Genomic DNA, 18,814 nt, shown 5'->3' on the forward strand with positions numbered 1-18,814 from the left:
ACCATTTGTCCACGAAGCGTACTAGTATCAATTGCATTGACAAGTATATTACAGGTCGAATTCGCTTTAATCCATTATTAATTAGCATCTTCTATACCTTAGTGGACAGAAACCAAGGTTTGCTGTTCTTGGATAATCTTGAATACTCTGTTCAACAAATTATACAAAACTATTCCTCCTCTTCTCTAAAAACCAATCATCCACAATCCTTTGTAGCTATCAACTACCCAGGTTTGTATTATGCCATGTAACATAATAACATTATAGGGATTATCCCCCTCATTTTTTAGTACTAGAATCTTCTGGGTAATCGGGTACATTTTCCTGTATTTCATCCTCTCATTGTTTCCGGGATTTTCTCACTGGTCTTTTCCTGTACATTCGGATGTCCAAGATTCTTTTTGTCACCTTCTTTCTCTCCATTCTCACTACATATTCCGCCTAATTAGGAGAGTGGAGTTTGTTTGCTGTGTTTATTCTTCTGCGAATTTCTCCCCTCTCCATAGCAGCTGAATTCAGTTCCACTCCTTATGAAGTGATCTACAATCTCCACATTGTCTTCTAATATGATATGTTCGTCTCCGTTACTACTTTTTTGTATTAGTATTTTTGTATTAATATTAGTATTTATGTTTATGTCATCTGCATAGACAAACAGTTGTAAGGTCTTATAGGTTAGTACGTATTCCTTTCCCTTGTTTATCTGTCTTATTTTGTATTCCAAAAACAGATTGAATTGACCTTATTTCAAGCCATTCGAGGTATTAAACATATCTGTTAGTTGGTTTTGGATTCCTACCTCTGCTATTGTGTCTGTCATTGCTGCCTCTATCATTCTGATTAATTTATGTAGCACCCCTAGTTCAATCAACATCAGGTACAGTTTATTTTTATCGATCGAGTCTTAAGCCTGTGTGAAATCTACGAAGATGTGTCACGTTTGAATTCTGCTTGATATTCGCCAATTATATTTTCTGTCAGAGGTTGTAGGTGGTGCTTAATCATGTATGTAAGTATTTTATACGCTATGCCTAGAAGAGATGTTTCGCCATAATTAGCACATTTTAGTCTGTCTTCTATTTTATAGATAGGACCAATATTGTTTTTTCAGTCCTCGAGAATTGTCTTTTCCTCCCTAATTTTCGTTATTAGTGCAATGACTGATTTTATTAGTTGTTCATCACCTAGTTTATAGATTTCATTAGGTATAGACTTTTGGTCTTGATTGCTTATTCGGCTTGTTCTAGTGTTAGAGGTCTGTCCTTTCTTCTCCCTCATCACTAAGATTTGCATCTTGTCTGATTTCAGTTTCCTCTTACATTGCAAATAGGGTTTGGAAAAATTATTTCTAGATGCTTTTTAATAATTCAATAAGGGATTATCCGAACTGTATTATATTATTTTATGTAACTTTATTTCTATCTACCTCTATCAATCAATTGTGGTTCTCATATTTTCAACTCTTCCTTTTCTAATACCGGTGCTATTAATCAACATCGATTCAATAACTAGAAGCGTTTCATTGTTCTCTTTCCCTTCACTATATATCATTTCAGGATTCAAAAGAAAATACGAGAAATACTTGTTATTGTTTTTAAATACTTCAAAATTTCACCTTGTTTTTCCGATAGTCGATTTTGTGCTCCGTAAAGAATTGACGGTAACCAAATATTAAATTTATAATAATTTTCTTGCTTTAATTTTATATTTCTAGTCGTGCCTGATGAAGAAATTATAAATTTCGAAACATGTTGCACTGATCTTAAAATAAAAATAAAGTTTTTCATCGTTCTCAAGGACTTTTTATTTGTCAATTACAATCCACGATAAACATCGAATCAATTATCGCCAAATTTCAAAAGAACAGTTTCACTGGGAATTGTTTAAACTATATTCTGAATGGTTCAGGGAATAAGAATTAAGTGCTTCCTTGTTTTCTTTAAATACTGACACCTGCGTTTTTTTAATACGTTAAAACAATTTGTATTTAACCAGATCTGTGGACGAAACTACAGACCAAAACTAATATTCACGAAGTTTCATGATAAATGTAAAAATAAAATATTTTTGGAAAAAAATATAATTATTAATCTTTGCTCCATTTTTAGAAAGACAAATTTCCTCAAAAGAGATGGTATCGCATAATATAAGAAATAGCCTTCAATTTTCGATGAAAAACGACCTTATGAAGTTGTCGCACCGGTTATGAATCTTCTTGTTTATCTTTGTGGGAGTGTACCACAATACCATTTAGTTTTTTGTAGCATGTATGTGCTCGTCGGGCTGTCAAGAAAACGTTTGAGAAGCCTGAACGGAACGATATAAAAAGGTTACGGCGATTATACGACATATTTACTTATTACAATAAATTCACTTTTTCGTCAATATCGCATTAAATCAAAATGGCCTATCGGGCGTACCCTATACATCACAGCGCAAATGAATTCTGCACGTCCGGCTATTATTTACGGGCAGTCGTCGGCCGTCGGCGTTTTTTCGTAATGTAATAAGTAAAACGGTCTTCCGCCGCGGACATGTTTAATATTTATGCCCCTCGGCCGTATGAAGGATCGTCCGCCGTGGAATCCCCGCGGGCAGAATTACAAAACTCAGCGGTCGACCATGTGACAAAATATCCTGATCCCAGTACCGTTGCGCTGTCTTTACCGGCGTTCGCCTAATTGCCAACGCGTCCGAACGCCAATTAAAAACGCATTTCTTCGATATATTTTACAAGACTTCTCACTACTCACAACGTTCACATGAACAAACTTACTATGCACGTAAATGTTTCATGTTTTGAATTTATAAATGAAATTAAATTATTTTTTTTTGTAATTCGCGTATTAACCTCGGCTTGTATTGGAATCATTCGAAAATGCTCGATATAAGAATAATGAATGAGATTCGAAATTAAATTGCCATTTTAATTGGTGCGGTCGTTGGAAACGAGGCTATCACTTCGATCTGGGTGAAAGCACAAATTAGCGACGTGTATGTGGCGAACAATGGGCCAATCTGTTTTGCGTAGGAAAGTGCGACTTACGGACCGGACTTTTTATCCGAAAGTGGACGACCGGACGATGATATCGTCCGTTTCGATGCGCCTACGTACCGTGAACGGGTCCTGAAACAAGCAAAGAAGAAAACAAGATTAGCAAAATTTACATACTACGATTTTTGGTACATTTAGCACAAAAAAACCATTAAGAATTTAGCATTTTTGAATTAATATCATTAATAACTTTTAATTCAATTACAAATATCATGGGTTGCCGCCACCTATAAGGAAATAATTATGATTTTGAAATGAGTTTGTGGCTTGTGCAATTTTTATTTACTTTATTTATCTTCTGATTGCAATTAACAGAATTCATCACATAAGACGCCTTCGCAAAGTTAATTGAATTTTAAAATGATTTTAAGTAATTTGTAATTAACCCTAAATCATTTTTCTTATAGTATATTTTATCAGTTTCATTTAATCGCGAAAATAAACAATAAAATTTTAACGGATGTATTAGATTTCTCTGTCATTAGCACACAAACGTGATTAATTATTATTATATACATGGAATAATCAACCAATACATTAATTGAATTCATTGTCAATGGTAAAACGACCTTTTGTGGCGAAAAAACATAAAAAAAAATATATTTTAACTCAACACTCCTACAAAACTATAAACTTACATAATAAGAAAAAAATACAAAATTGATTAAATTTTTTAACGACATTTTCATCGTGGCAGTGACTTCCCAACGGCTACACAACGTCGCCGTCAAAATCACCGCAGGTGTTTCCTATGGATTTCCGTGCTCGTTCTTAATAACCCTTAGTGAACTGCTTCATCAGTATGCCAAACTCCATACTTAGCGCTCTTAATTAATATCATCGAAAGCGTCGGCCCATTCGTCTTGCAGCTGACAAATCAAAGGTTCGCAGTGCGAGTGAAAATGATAAATGATCCTGGCGGTCCTAATTACCGCCAGTGACATACTGCTTCGAAGATAAAATAATCGCCATTTGCCGCCAACAACTAACTGCGCACAAATCGAGAACGGCCGTGCGTGTATGACGTCAAAACTGTCAACCAAACTTTCATTGATACCAACGGAAAGTTCTTGTCAGGACCGATAAAATTAAAGTTCAATTTACATAACCATGAGAATACAATATCCATTTTTTTCGTTAATTCATAACATCATAATTAATCCTCTTTTCTTAACTTTTTTTTTCATAATCTAAACATTAAGTTTGTAAGAACATAGACTGTTTCACCAAAATAGTAATAATTGATGATTTTCTGTGTTGTATTTATTAATCGTCGTTCCACAAGCTTTATTTCTACTAGTTTCTTTTTTCTTTCAGAGGACACTACCTCAAAGAGTATCACCTCAACCCCGGTTGAATGCCGTTACCACGAAGAGCTTGTCAAAACTTCCTTGACGTCCATCATCGTCAAAGACAACCCTATAAGGAGTATGGCGTCAAACATACAAGAAGGCAGAAAGAAAGGGAGTTCGCTCAGAAAAAACAATATTCATCAATATCCGATTATTGGGACAGCCAGTAAAGGGGGCAACCTAAGACGAACTGCCATCTCTTCTGATCGCTCCTTGAGGATGAAGAAGTATGCTACCACCCAAGATAAACTGGATGCAAAAGCCAGTGGTGACCCCAAAAGTACTTAAACTGGCGTACTTAAAAGTTGATGCTATCGAGGTCTAAACTCGTTACAGATAAAAGTTGAATAATTCGACATGCTAACGCCGACCTCTTCTCTTTGATGGATTTATAGATCACTTGCAATGACAACTAGACGGTAATCTGGAATCTAGACGACTATGGTGCTGCTCACTCCTAAGTTAAAATAAACATCGTCATGTTAGCTGGTCATCAGCTGTTCCCCATATCAAGAATTCTAAGTTGGATTCCATGTTTATGATGAGCAACAATAAAAACTTGGGGGGATTCAATTGTAGATGACTACCATGATCCTCGAGGAAAAATCCAAGACACTAGGCGTCTAAACGCCTTGACTAAATCTGCCCTACACTTATCACCTTCGGGAAATAACACAAAAACCCTACATAACACCTTTACGTCATGATAAACACACCTAAAGAAGATGTACAAAGGATTGGCATCGAATTAAGGGTAGTTTAAACCTGCATCACTCGACATCCATCGCGACATGATGAACAATGTTATAATGATGAATAACACTAATGCAAAAAGGTGAACGAATTTTTGTAATCAATGTCGGAATTCCAGAAGAACGGATGTAGATAAGCGACGATCAACATTAACCGGGTTATTGGCTAAACTTGATTCATTACAACAAGCTGATAGTTGCGTAGTAAAAGATTATGTAAATTGTTTAAGTAATTCCTTAATCTTATCAAACAAAAACTTAAACGGGCTGCCTATTAGAGGTAAAAACTAAGACTGGAACCTCTTAGTTCACTACTCACAACGTCCACATGAACAAACTTACTATAATTTACTTACTATAATATTTCTCTATAAGTAAACTTCATTGCTCAGGTTCTGTACGGACTACTTTGAACCTATACATCAGGTCCTAGACCAATATCTATGGTTACTTGCCAAAACTATCTGCGCGGAGGAAAAAATCAGTTAGGCAATAAATTGTCACCGTAGAAAACTCCAAGACCAGATGGTATTGCACCAATCCATTATACTAGCACCTAATACTGCACCAAAAGATAATCTTCCAGGGCTGCCCGGCACTTAAACTTTTTTCTCTGAAATTAGAACACAATGCACCCCAGCCACTTGTATCTAGATCGAGAACACCTTAAGACAAAGAACCGTTAAGCTAAGGACTCGGCATGATACACTTTATGAAGAAGTTACTATAACCTATTTGTAAGGGTGCATATCCCCATTTTTGTAAAATGTCGTAATAATACTCCTTAGCCTAGGTGAATTCATAACCGTTACGATACGTGGAAGAACTGACAATTATTGATGCGATGCAGGGAGCACTCAATCTAACTGATAGTTAATCTAATAATTAATTTCTTTCTGTCAAGTCTAAGAAAATGAAAATACTTTTTTATTCACGCCATACCTAACTTAAACTGTATACATAGGTTAAGTGCTTAGGCATAAAATTAAGTCCAGTTATCATATATCATCAAGTTAACGTGTAGATTCTATCTATAAAATGATGTAAATAAAACTTGCATCGCTGTGGGGACCACTGGGAGTTTGTCTACCCAGATAATCTTCTAATGATAGAATCTGGTTTCAACCCTGGTTAACCTATACGCACATAGTAAAATTTGACTCAAGAATGGTATTTACTAAATTCATTGGCAACTGAGTTTTGTCGTTAAATCTGATGCGGAAAATCTGTAGTTGTTGGGGGTGCTTCAGAGATGCAATTTAAGCCCTACATTACTTTCAATATGCGCTAAAATATATGCTTGTCTTTTGAATCTAATGCTCGTGATACAACAACAGTTGTGCTCTGACCTATCATTATTTACGCCTTACTGTTAGATTATCTAAGGAATGTCGCCGTTTAAGGAACGGATTGTAATTGTATTACTTTATATTATTAAATTGAAAGAGTTATCCATGTTGCAAGATTAATAATCAAATAAAAACCATGTAAGAACTTCTAACTTGCATTTATTTATATAAAGTCGTACTAGTTTCGGGTTACCCCATCATCAGCGACAAAGTCAATGAAGCTATAATAGGTGTAGACTGAAAATCGGATAAGAATAAAGCATTTTGTTATCTGATGGATACACATAGTGTCGCCTCATTTCATCCCACCAACGCATCCACTTAAAGTTTTCTAATTTTTAACATTCCACACTTTTTAACGTCGCCATTTTTCATCTTTTATCTTCATTTTGTGTATCCATCAGAAATTCTTATCCGATTTCTAGTCTACACCTATTATAGCTTCATTGACTTTGTCGCTGATGATGGGATAACTCGAAACTAGTACGACTTTATATAAATAAATGCAAGTTAGAAGTTTTTACATGGTTTTTATCTATATTATTAGTTTAATAAAACAATTTGAAGTGAATACAGCTCGCATTTACTCCCGCATGGATGTTAGCTCCGTGTGAGGTCTTAGTTGAGCAGTACACTATTACGTGCAGATCTTCAAACAATGAAGTTTATACGTCGTTCGCTTATTGGTTCTTTGAATTTTACAACATTTTGTTTGCCATTAGCGTTGTGGTAAAATGTAAGAGTATGGCGATGATGTAAAATTTACTGGAATTACTCTACGCACTTGTGGCTCGAAACTCGCAATGAACTGTGCATTATGTGAGGTAATTTTAATACTTATTATCAAAAAATGACTAACATTTTAGCTTTTATCGAATTACGGAAGCTTAGATGATAAAGACATATTCTTTCATCGATGGCAGAGATTAAACAAATTCGGAGGAATCATAAACCAACATTTCAGTCATTTTCAATGAAGAATGCTGTTGAGCAGGTAAAAGTAATGATTACCAATGTAGAACGTGGGTGAATCTTACTAGTATATTAAACAAATATATTAATTGAAGGAATGTAAAATGTGATTGTACAGGTGAATGTAGATAGTAGGACATTCTGACAAAGATATTTGGTATTAGTATCAGAAGTCAGAGCCTTTAGGGTATTATTATATGCACAGAAATATACATCCTAAAGTAGTTCAAAAAGTTTGTAAATTAATTGTAGCAGAAAAATTATCAAATGACAGTTATTAGAATGCTATTAGAAGGGATATACTCTGAATGAAAATGAAAGTTGCAAGGCTGTTAATTAGTCTGTGATTTCAAAAGTATACTTTGGTACTGCAAAAATTTAGGAATTGTATTTTCTATTGTAACAAGTATTAACTAGTATATTAATTATGTAAACGGTAAAGCTCATAGGTAGTTCGAGGGAAGAAGCTATATGGTAAGCACGTAACAATAGCCAACATGAGAAACAAGCAAAACTCCATGGAACCAGAATGTTAAAACAAGCCACCAAAGAAGAATTAGTAAATTCTTAATGGAAAAGATTATGTACCATCTTTATATAATATCACTTTTTCAAACAGATGTTGAGATAGCCTTTTTTTATATAATATTTTTGAAACAAAAATTTCCATTTGACAATGGACTGTGGAAAAAATTAAATATTTCAGAAGATTTAATCAATAAGCTTTGATAAAATTAAAATGGTATTCTTGAATCATATTATTACAGTTGCAAACAATAGAATTCATTAATTTTCATTTAAAATCAGTTTTGTATTTTCAAGGTTACATAACACTTTTAGAACAATACTAAGAGAATTCTAGAGAATACTAAAAACAAAAAGAAATGAAGGAAATTCTTTCTTTATATCAAAATCCTATTGTAAGATACAAATTAATCGATGTGTTCCATTATTTGTAGATAAGTACTATAACAAATTTGGTCATTAGGATATAACTTTGAGTATTAATCGTGGTTGTGGTAAATTATCCAAAATCGAGTATTAAGGATACCGTTGGGCGACCGTTGGTTATTGATTGCCAATAAAGGCTCGATTTGCACTGATTACAAGGCAGGACGGCGGAAGCTGTGGTCACATGGGCCGCCCACAAGGGTTACCGAGCCATTAGGCCTCTCCGTGCAATTCTATTGTCTGCACTTTATAAGCCGTACTCCCCACAGATAACCAGGAACAACCACGGTCGATTTTGACGTCGGTCGCCGTCCTCGAGAATCAGGCTCATCCGCCGATCGCTTCATCGCTCGAATTAATTTTCCTTCTACGCAATTTGCGTTTCCCCGGCTGTCGAGAGCGTATACTCAATTTCAGTATTGATTGCTATACTTATGGTCACTTAGGGACCCAGAGCCGAGAGGTTCGCAGGTGTCCGAGCCCGACTTCGATTAAAGTATCAGTCGATTAAGAAAGCGCGGAATACACGATCGAGGGGCAGGAACCAATACAATACGAAGAGACGCCCTAATGCCAGTAGGCGACCTATAAGTTCCATTAATCTACGTTTTACTCGTAATAGCGTATACGCTGCTTATAGAGAATCTTATTAAAATCGATATGATTGCGCCGTTAAGGGTGCCGCAAAGAGTTGATTGCGTTAGCGAACGAGAAAAGTGTGGGAAGGTTTAGTAAGTATAGAGGTAGCAATAAGACACTTATTATCATGAAACGACTAACATTCTAGCTTCTGTCGAACTACGGAAGCTTAGATGATAAAGATAATACTCCTTCATCAAGAAAACATAAAGAAGTATATAGCTGCTAATTTAAACTTAGAATGTTGAATATCGCAACAAATTTAGAACATAGATCACAAAAGTTTAATAACATTTTCCTTGTCGCTCACTTTTCTTTGATTTGGGTTTTAGTAGAAGAAAGATCCATAAATAAGTTGGAAAACGACCGCTCGGTCGTTGACAAAGTATCGTCTACCAAAAATAAAGTAGACGCAGCTGCGTCTCAACTAGTAGAAGTGAGCGCGTGTTGTCTGTCAGGACGATATGAAAACAATTCGCGTAAAGCTTCGTCAAATTTACATATGTAAAACGGCGGCGAGAGCTTCGGAATCCCGCGTTCTCAGAACGTGGTATCGGACGGTTGTAAAACTCGCGGAAAGGATTAAGATCGTCCGGGCGACACTTTCGCCTGTGTACGTGGCGAGAGTCCTTGCTCGTCTGATTGATGGTGTTTTGGGATTCCGGTACACCGATACAGTCTTACCGGGTGAACGGTACAAATTTTGCGCGTCACGGACGACAGCAAAAATCACTTAACCGCGAGGTTAACGGTCCTTAGTCACCCGGGACACTGCAAGATACAAATTGGGATGACGCCGCCATAAAACACCACCGACATGTTTTCCATAAATATTTTGCTTGAAAAGCAGGAAGTAATAGAATAGACTTGAAAGTAATCAGATAAATTTTGGGTGAAATAAAAATTTAATAGTTAATAAATACAGTTTAGTGGCTAAACGTATACAATAAATCTAACTAATTTAAGCATCGAAACCGATTGGCACAACTGTTCAGCAGGAATCCTATAAATTCCTAGGTTTACATGCGTGTTTGTTTACGTGACTTTGGTGCCCTGAGCGGGGTCGACCGTGGGTGGAATCCGTGCCGCTGACACCGTGATTGATTTATTTAAAAGCTCCGGTACTTAACCCACAGGCGCACGCCCCCACAGATTTACTTATCATCCCCGTTCCTCAAGTAGGATGTTCTTGGATAAGGCGATACGCGCTTTGACAGCTCCCAAAATAATTAATACCCAGGCGCGAACGCTAATGAGTAACACGTCCTTTAGTCTTCTTATCTTATGGGCAGAACAAGAACTGCCGCCACCTCTACTTATATATAACATGACTGTATTTGCCCTAAGACATCTCTTTAACATCTGTTTGTTTTTAAGTGAAAATAATCATGCATATAACTATCTAGGTATTAACGTTAATAGATAATTATAATATGAGAAGAAATTACCAGATTATTCACATGAATATTATTATATTCCACATAAAATAAACAACTCAATCTGTCGTAGATTAGCTCCCATGCAATTAACCAGTTATTACGACCGCCGTTTGCCGATGGCAGCCGTCTGATGCGATAATAACGGGCTCGGCGTGCACACGATGTATAATGCACATCACTTCTGTATTATGATAGCAAGTACAAGGCGTCTCACGGGCTTTGGACGTCGTCTCAGGACTGGGTGAGGTGACTGGTGCCCCGTTCGCGTAGACGTCCTGACAGCCTGTGAATTCCTAACGTCCAGTAATTATTGAAGATCGTGCTCCTGACGTGCACAATGCCGTTGATAAACTATGCAGGAGCCGTCCTACTTGTCCCAGCCGCATCAATATTAACCTGGATTATTATATGCGCTGCCCGCGACACCATCTGAACTAACGTACAAACTTGTGCGCGTACAGTGAATGATTTATTTAGTGTGTAGGTGTATGTTGCATTATTTCACGTGTTAACCGTTTGTTTTAGGGCACTAAATAGTTGTTGCCAATACTATTTCAAATATTAACACGTTAAACTGACCATCCATGCCATATAAAAATCATCATCTAAACGCAATCTCCTTTTTTGCAAATTGGTGTATATTTAGTAAATGGAACCGTTTTAGTGTTCCATTTGCCATTCGAGGGTGTGAAGATTTACTCATCCATCTAACGGTTGCAATTAACGGAACTTCAACTGAAGCTTGTAGGACGTTAATTGCGTCGTTTGGGGAATTGTTGGGAGCAATTCGCCGAGACGGCCACAGACAGCTCGAACGCCGTCCGAATACAGTCGGAGGAGTAGGCGGCGATGCGGCGCCTGACAAAATAAAACGTATCTAAAGCTAGCAAACGGAGAAGCAATACATCATCCCGATTATGCATCCTTCGGAGTGCGGTTCCTATGGCCTACCGCGAGCGGACGCGCTTAGACCTCTCGGGGGTTCCCGAGGGAGCGCCTTGCGCCCTTACCGGGAATGGTCAGGTCTGTCGTAAATTAACCCGGTGATGCGGTCCTGGCGCCAGGCCGGACATGTGTCACGGCAGAGCCGGACCCAGTTTAAGGCATCCCGCCCCTAACCCCCTTTCGTGGGGCCGAACACGGCTACGTATTGATTACGGAAACTGTCCGCGTCTCCGATGTACTATGTTACTCTAGAAGGGCTACACGGAACCCTATCACTAATTCATCGAGACGTCGATTCGAACCAGTTTGAGAATTATGTGACTTTCAGAAAAAGAAGAGAAAGGTATTCGTCTGTATATGAGGATAAATTAGATCATATTTATTTACGTTCAAATTTAAACTTTTATACAAATTCAAGTTGTAAAATATCATAGCGTTTTTGTAAATGTTTAGTTTTAAATCATATTTTATAAGATTAAACGATATTACAGTAAAACATCGATATATTGATATAAATTGTTATTTACCTTTACATTGATATATATTTTTCATTGAACTAAAACTAGAATTAACACTAGACTACATCTAGAACTAGAAAGTTTCGGGTTTAGCCGTGCATCTTCAGCCGTGCGTCTTCGACTAGTGTTAGATCCACTTTTAGCTCAATAAAAATATACAACAGTCTAACGCTGAATAATAATTAAAACGTTCAGACGCACGGCTAAACTCGAATGTTTCAAGTTCTAGTGTTAGTTCTAGTTTTAGTTAATATTTATATCCACGTTGTAACTTAATTAAGTATTAATAAAACAACAAAAACTTCTTCCTTGCTTCAGCCAAATCTATATGCAAAACATTATAGAAAAACCCAATTAACATGATCACTGCTTACTTACTGTCAAATAATAATAACATTTATGTTTATCTCGATCGATCTTATTCTTTGTGTCTGCTTTTTCAATAAAGAACACCCAACAATTTATCGACCAAACATAAAATTCAATAACAAAATTATGGTTTCATTTGATGTTACTAATCTATATGCAAATGTTCGCATAGAGTTAACACTTGAATTAACGGATAAATTGTTTAGGACATTTTTTAATAATAATAATACAAAAATAAAGCATCTTAATAATATCTTAAAGCACATAGTAGAACAAAATTACTGTCTCTTTAAATAATTGTTAATACTACCCGATATCTTTTTAAATCACATTGAAAAGTCTGAAATAATGAATGATAACAATTCTTTTAAGAAACATATATTCAAATGGAGAAGATATGTTGACGATGTTTTTTTTGCGTTTGAATTGCTTGATTTGCGCTTCCTGAATTTTTGATTTATTTGAACAACATTCAACAAACTCTATCTAAACTTTTTGGATTTAAAATTGAAATATAGTGAAGAACGAAACCTTGAATATGATATTTACAGGAAGCCAACAATGATACCCACAACTATACTATACGATTCTGCACATCCAATCAATCAAAAGCTTTCAAATTTTAGTATTTTAATAAATAGGGCAATAACATATTCTTTATCCGAATAGAACAAGGTAAAAGAGTTTAATTACATTAAAACACTAGCATGTAAAAACGGGTTTCGATTTTATATTATTGATAAGTTGATTAATAGAATATTAAGGAAGACAGATCATTTATACGGGTGTGTAAAATGTCTGGAATATAGCTAGTAACTTCGCCATTTGTGGTTATTTTAAATGGGAAGCATATGTTTTTTTTACATATTTTGATATAGGATAATTTCCTTCTACATGATGAACACATCAAATCATATGGTTGTATAAAAAATGCGTTCTCTGAAAATTTTAAATCAGCAAATTACATTCAAAGTAGGAGCCGAAATAACGCCACCGCCGTTGGCAGCTTTAAATGTTAAAAAATTGACAGTATAAACAAATATGACGCAATTAAGCGAACGACAAAGAATTCAAATATTAATGATGTATGGGCATAGAATAACCAGAAATGATGCTGTCGTCCGTTGAGTAAACATACTCAACGAACTCAACTGTATAACGTTATCCAACTCCCTATGAACGCTGTTGTTATGAACGTATCCGTCTTCAGAGACGTGCGGCTAAACCCAAATGGTTCCAGTTCTAGGTATAGTGTTAGTTCTGCATAGCAACAGTGCTAGTGTAAAACAAGAACTAACACTAGACCTAGAACTAGAAACATTTCGGGTTTAGCCGTCTTAAGAGACGTGCGGTGTTTTAATTGTTATTAAGCGCTAGATTGTTCTGTGGTATAGGTACAGTGATAGAAAACGCACTCAAAGTAAAGTTTGTACACTGTTCAATAATATTTCCCCGGATACACCCATTACACAATCCACAGATCCAAAATATTAAAAAGTTTTTTTAACACCGGAAGTGTTAAAAACTTTCCAAAAAGTGGACGGCCGAAGACAGTTACCAATGACGAAACTACATTAAATGTGTGTCACCGTAATTTTTCATAATTGTGGAAACTATCATTTTTTTGACATTTAAAGTTTATCGCATGGAGGGATTAATCCTTGATCAGGAAATGCAAAAAAAAACATATGCATTCCATTTAAAATAAAAATGTTGGTTGCCATAGCAACGAAACAAAAAACAATAAAAACAAGCAAATATAAGCCAAAACATGCGCTACGATTAATAAAGAAACGTGTACTTGAAACATTTTTCTTTAAAACCACAAATGGCAAAGTTATTGGCTATATTCCAGTCATTTGACACCCTATATAAAAAACCAGATAAAGAGACAAAGATTTACAAACCCATTTCATACAACAACATTTCTTATAATGCTAGACATATTTTTGATAAGTATAACATCTCACTCGCTTTCTCAAATAGAACAAACCTACTTAACACTTTTTCAAATTATCATGGAGAAAATAAAGAAGACATTTTGAAGGAGAATGGAGTTTATCAAATTGGATATTCCGACTGTGATGGAAGTTACATTGCTCAAACAGGGCGAAGACTTGAAAACCCGAATACATGAGCACAAAACTAAACACAACTGAAAAGTTTTTAACCATGGACTGGAAACAGGACAGTATTAATTTTGAAACTGCGACACTCTTACATATATGTAATAAAAGTCTGCACTCAATTTCCTTGCTACATGCTCGAAATTTATACACATAAATTTAATAATAATAAGGACGAATTATTTAACGAACAGTTAGAAATACAACATAAACCTTTATTTTGAATATTTCCGAAATGTAGCAAACATAACCTCAATTTTCGACAAGTACTCAACGTTGAATGTGTGTGTTTTAATTGTTTTATTGGTTCTTTGTCGATAGTTTTAAAGTGTTAATTTATAAGATCGATCGAGATAAACATAAATGTTGTTATTATAGTAAAATTTTAACCAAGATAGTTTTACTATTGGTTCCGTTTTGACAGTAAGTAAGCAGTGATCATGTTAATTGGGTTTTTGTATAATGTTTTAAACATCTGCATATAGATTTGGCTGAAGATGGGCATTTAGTCCGAAACTAGTCCAATATATACTAATAAATAGCAAGGAAGATGTTTTTGTCGTTTTATTAGTACTAGTTGTAATTACTATTCAGTGCTAAATTGTTGTGTATTTTTATTGAACTAAAAGTAGAACTAACTAATAAGCTAACTAAATTAACTAATAAAGAAACAACGCTAGCAATTCGAATTTGTGTGCTTTAAAATGATTCATTCAAACAGTTTGAAGTGTTAATTAAATTTTTTTATATAACGGAGTTTTGGCTATAACAGATCGAGGTTTTACTGTATAACATTTAAGTTTACGAAAAGTTGTAAACATGTTATTAAATAAATCAATCCATAGCATAAATTTCAATCGAAAATCAATAGTCTCGACCATCAGGCATCGAATCGATGGCGTCATCATCGTGTATGCAGACACCAGCCGGAATTGAAAGTGGAAAAACTACCTGTTGCAATCCATCATTCGGAAACACGCTTCCATAAAGTATGCGCTAATTAAAAATGGTAGCGCGTTGGCGATGTGCGGAGCGGTGCGAGGGGCGTCGGCGCGAGGGGATCGCTGGGGCGGAATCGAGAGCGCGAACAGGAAGTGGTGGCGGTGGCGGGGGTGTCGTAAATCAGGGTGTAGGTGCACGGGCCTAATTGGGTCCCGTCTGGTCCTGGCGCCATGACACCTAGGCACACCCTCGGCTCGGACCCCGCTACCGTGCCCCTGGGTCCCCCGAAGGTCCCCACAGTCTGTCGTCCCACGATCCATTTATATCTATCACTCCATCATTGACAACAAGGCCCGTATCCGATGTCCGACCGAGGCCCGGGGTGTCGACGTTTCACCGGAAAAAAACGTTTGTCATGTGTACGATGTTGGTACTGCTCATTCTAACACTTGACGTTTTAAACAAGAATGTTTAAAGGTTGTTTTTAATGGTAAAGATTTAGAGAAAGTATTTTTGCGTTTATTTTACTGTTAATCCGATTAAAACGATGCAACCTATTAAGAATATGCTTGAGTCATGGGTTCATTCAAGCGATAAACTCGATAGTAGCCGTTGCGTGTATGATTTATGTAACCGTGTGTGGCGCAATTACGCGCTGTTCGAAGATTTAATAAACCGCGAAATCGACCGGTGATTTATAGGAGGCGAAAAGGGTGCAGACGTCGCCCGTTTTCGCACGGAATTTTCGACGACATCCGGCGACGCCCAGCGCCGCGACCGATAAATTAGCCGTCGTTTAATGTTGCGTGGCACACGGCCAGATTTTGATGTAGCGGATAAATAACGTGGAAATTATTCGAACCGGTGGGACACCGAAAAAACGCGACAATAAAACTGGGCCACTCCCAGAACAGTTCGAATGAAAATGGTCGGGGTGTGCCCGTCGGTGACGGTGAGAAATTCCGGCGTCTTCCGGACGCATTTATCCCCTTCAATCCGGGGTTTGATTTAATTTGGTTCGGAGTAAGTGCCAGCGACCGATCTATTTTGAGTTTTTCTTAGAACAGAAGCCGCCGTTTCTTTGTTTATGCGATAGTAAGAAACAACTTGCGAAGGAAACGTTCATTTTAAAAATAATAATATTCTTTTCAAACAACAATGCAACTTCCGGTAATGTTAATCGTATTCGCATGTCTCTCTTTGTATTATTTCTTGGTGGAACAGAAAGATTTTTGCACCTGAAAGAATATTCCGGCGAGTACGAGGTGTGCACGGGCATAAGAGTTGCAGACGAAACCTCGTCGGTCTGAGCAGATGTGGCATAATGCTGGACATAACGTCTTCCCTTCAGGGTCTGCGTACGAGTTTATTAAAAATTGTTATTTCCCGTCACCTGGTCTACCATTATTCCAACATGACAAATCGTCAAGATCCCTTGACAAACCGATTTGCAAACTGTACAACAGTTTGTGATTTTTTGCATAATATTTTCTATAAAAAGGAGTTTTTTTAATGAACCGTGATGGATTGTGTTACTAACACATTTTTAAGATGCCTCCAGAAGATACTAAGATCATATGCCTAATTAGGTACATATGTTGCGCATCGGTGATCTCTCCCTCGTTCATTTTACTTTAATGGGTATAGCGGGGAAAAAAAGCTACATAAAAAAAGAACGGAAGACCCGTTTGTCAAACTGTTGTTGTACAGATTGTATAACTTTAAAAATGTTGTATTCAACCAATTGTATTATTGAAAATTATAGTATACATAAAGCTACATTTAGCCCAACGGTGGAACGATCCGCAAACGGATATTTGAACGCGGCGATGGCTTAATGGTTGTTTACCGATTTTATTGTTTTATGTTGATTGAGTTCGGATTGTGTTTTCGTGCGAGCCCAGATGTTCGCTGGTCGCGGCGGAGCGTATTATTTATGGATTTACCGGGAAATCGCCTTTTTCGCTGTAAGGAAACACAATAGGTTTATACGGGTTCTAAGTGTTCCAAATCGAAAAATCGTAAACCGTTTCTAAGGCCGCTTTATGGTTCCGGCCTTCCACGTCCGTTTGCGTCCTTTGAAAACGCGACGTTTACGTCGGTGAGAAATCTTATTACCTATGCATCACCACCGAATTCGAAAATTCTTCGAACTACTTCGAAGAAGTAAGCTTGGTCATCCCACAACGATATTGAATGTTTTCTTAGTAGCGTATATGGCGAGAGGGGGAGAGAAAATTGGCCGAGATGCGACGACGCGGACGTCCACCTTATTTCCAGATTAATCGTACCACGCTTAATTAAACCCGATCGTAAATAATGGCCAGAAAGCAATTAGCGGCCGATGATTTATTCGCTGCCATTTATTTTATTGAAAATAAATCGATCCGCCACTTTTAAAATCGTGTTATAATTAGTTCGCTCGTTTTTAACTCTACCAATTACAATGTACTCGCTTACTCAACAATCAAGTGCACGCAAGGTGTGGTTGCTGCAAAATCATATTTACTATTTCAAGAATTCCGAATTGAAACACATTCACATTTTGTGATTAATCCTATTGTTTGAAACGTATTGGTAAATTAAAGGAATGCAATTGTCAGAATGACCAGGAAATTTTATTAGGAGTTAAGTTACGAAACGCAACAATCGTATTCCCTGTAATATTCACATATAAAATCCTACAAACTATGTTCTCGACAAATTCCATTCATAGCCATACCAGTGATTGGAATGTTTAGTACTTTTACTAGTACTTCTACTGTATGATTAAATCTAACAAACCATACACAGAGAAGGTACGCGGAATTAAATGAATGACGTCAATCTTACCATATGTTTTACAAAGCTTTATCTCATGTACAAACTGAAGAATCCCACCAGCAAACAGCTTCTGATTCAGAATCCCGTAAGTAATAAATTACATCATCTTAGAATTTATTTTCACCCACCAGAAACTAATTAGTACTGTCGCTTACGAAATTGGCGGCATTAACCCCTTCCGAAAAGTAAACCTCCAGAAAAATCCTTAGGATCTATTTTAATTCCGAAAGATTGATCCTGTAGGAGGAGGCGTACGAACCGTACACGTAGTTCGCGGGCGGTCCAAAGAAGTGCTACGAAGCCGTTGTGGCCACCTTTCGAGTCTCGGGCCAATACGAATATTTCAGTTGAGTTATTTGTGTGCGGAGCGTCTCAACTCGCACGTTCGCGTTTCAATCAAGCGCTCGGCTTAATTCCATCGTCGGTCGCAGACAAATTGGTGAGTCGACCCGTACAACGCGGAATGCACCGGCTAAGTCACGCCATTTATCTGCATGTCCGACGAGAGAAGTCGCGCGTTTCATTAGACTACCGTGACGACCGCGTCTCCGAAACCCATTAGACATAACAATACGGAAGGAG

General features: G+C 36.9%; 1 protein-coding gene across 1 annotated transcript in view; it reads right to left on the reverse strand.

Annotated features, from left to right (window-relative positions):
• Positions 1-3,021: 3,021 nt before the first annotated feature.
• LOC139430654 (ankyrin repeat domain family member sosondowah) overlaps positions 3,022-18,814 on the reverse strand; it is a 75,601-nt gene continuing 59,808 nt past the window's right edge. Inside the window, exon 5 of the mRNA XM_071197847.1 lies at positions 3,022-3,127. Coding sequence (XP_071053948.1) covers positions 3,059-3,127 — 69 coding nt within the window. The 3' untranslated portion in view covers positions 3,022-3,058. The remainder of the gene's footprint in view (positions 3,128-18,814) is intronic.

Source organism: Onthophagus taurus, chromosome 1 (assembly GCF_036711975.1).
Source record: "Onthophagus taurus isolate NC chromosome 1, IU_Otau_3.0, whole genome shotgun sequence".
Classification (NCBI taxonomy): domain Eukaryota; kingdom Metazoa; phylum Arthropoda; class Insecta; order Coleoptera; family Scarabaeidae; genus Onthophagus; species Onthophagus taurus.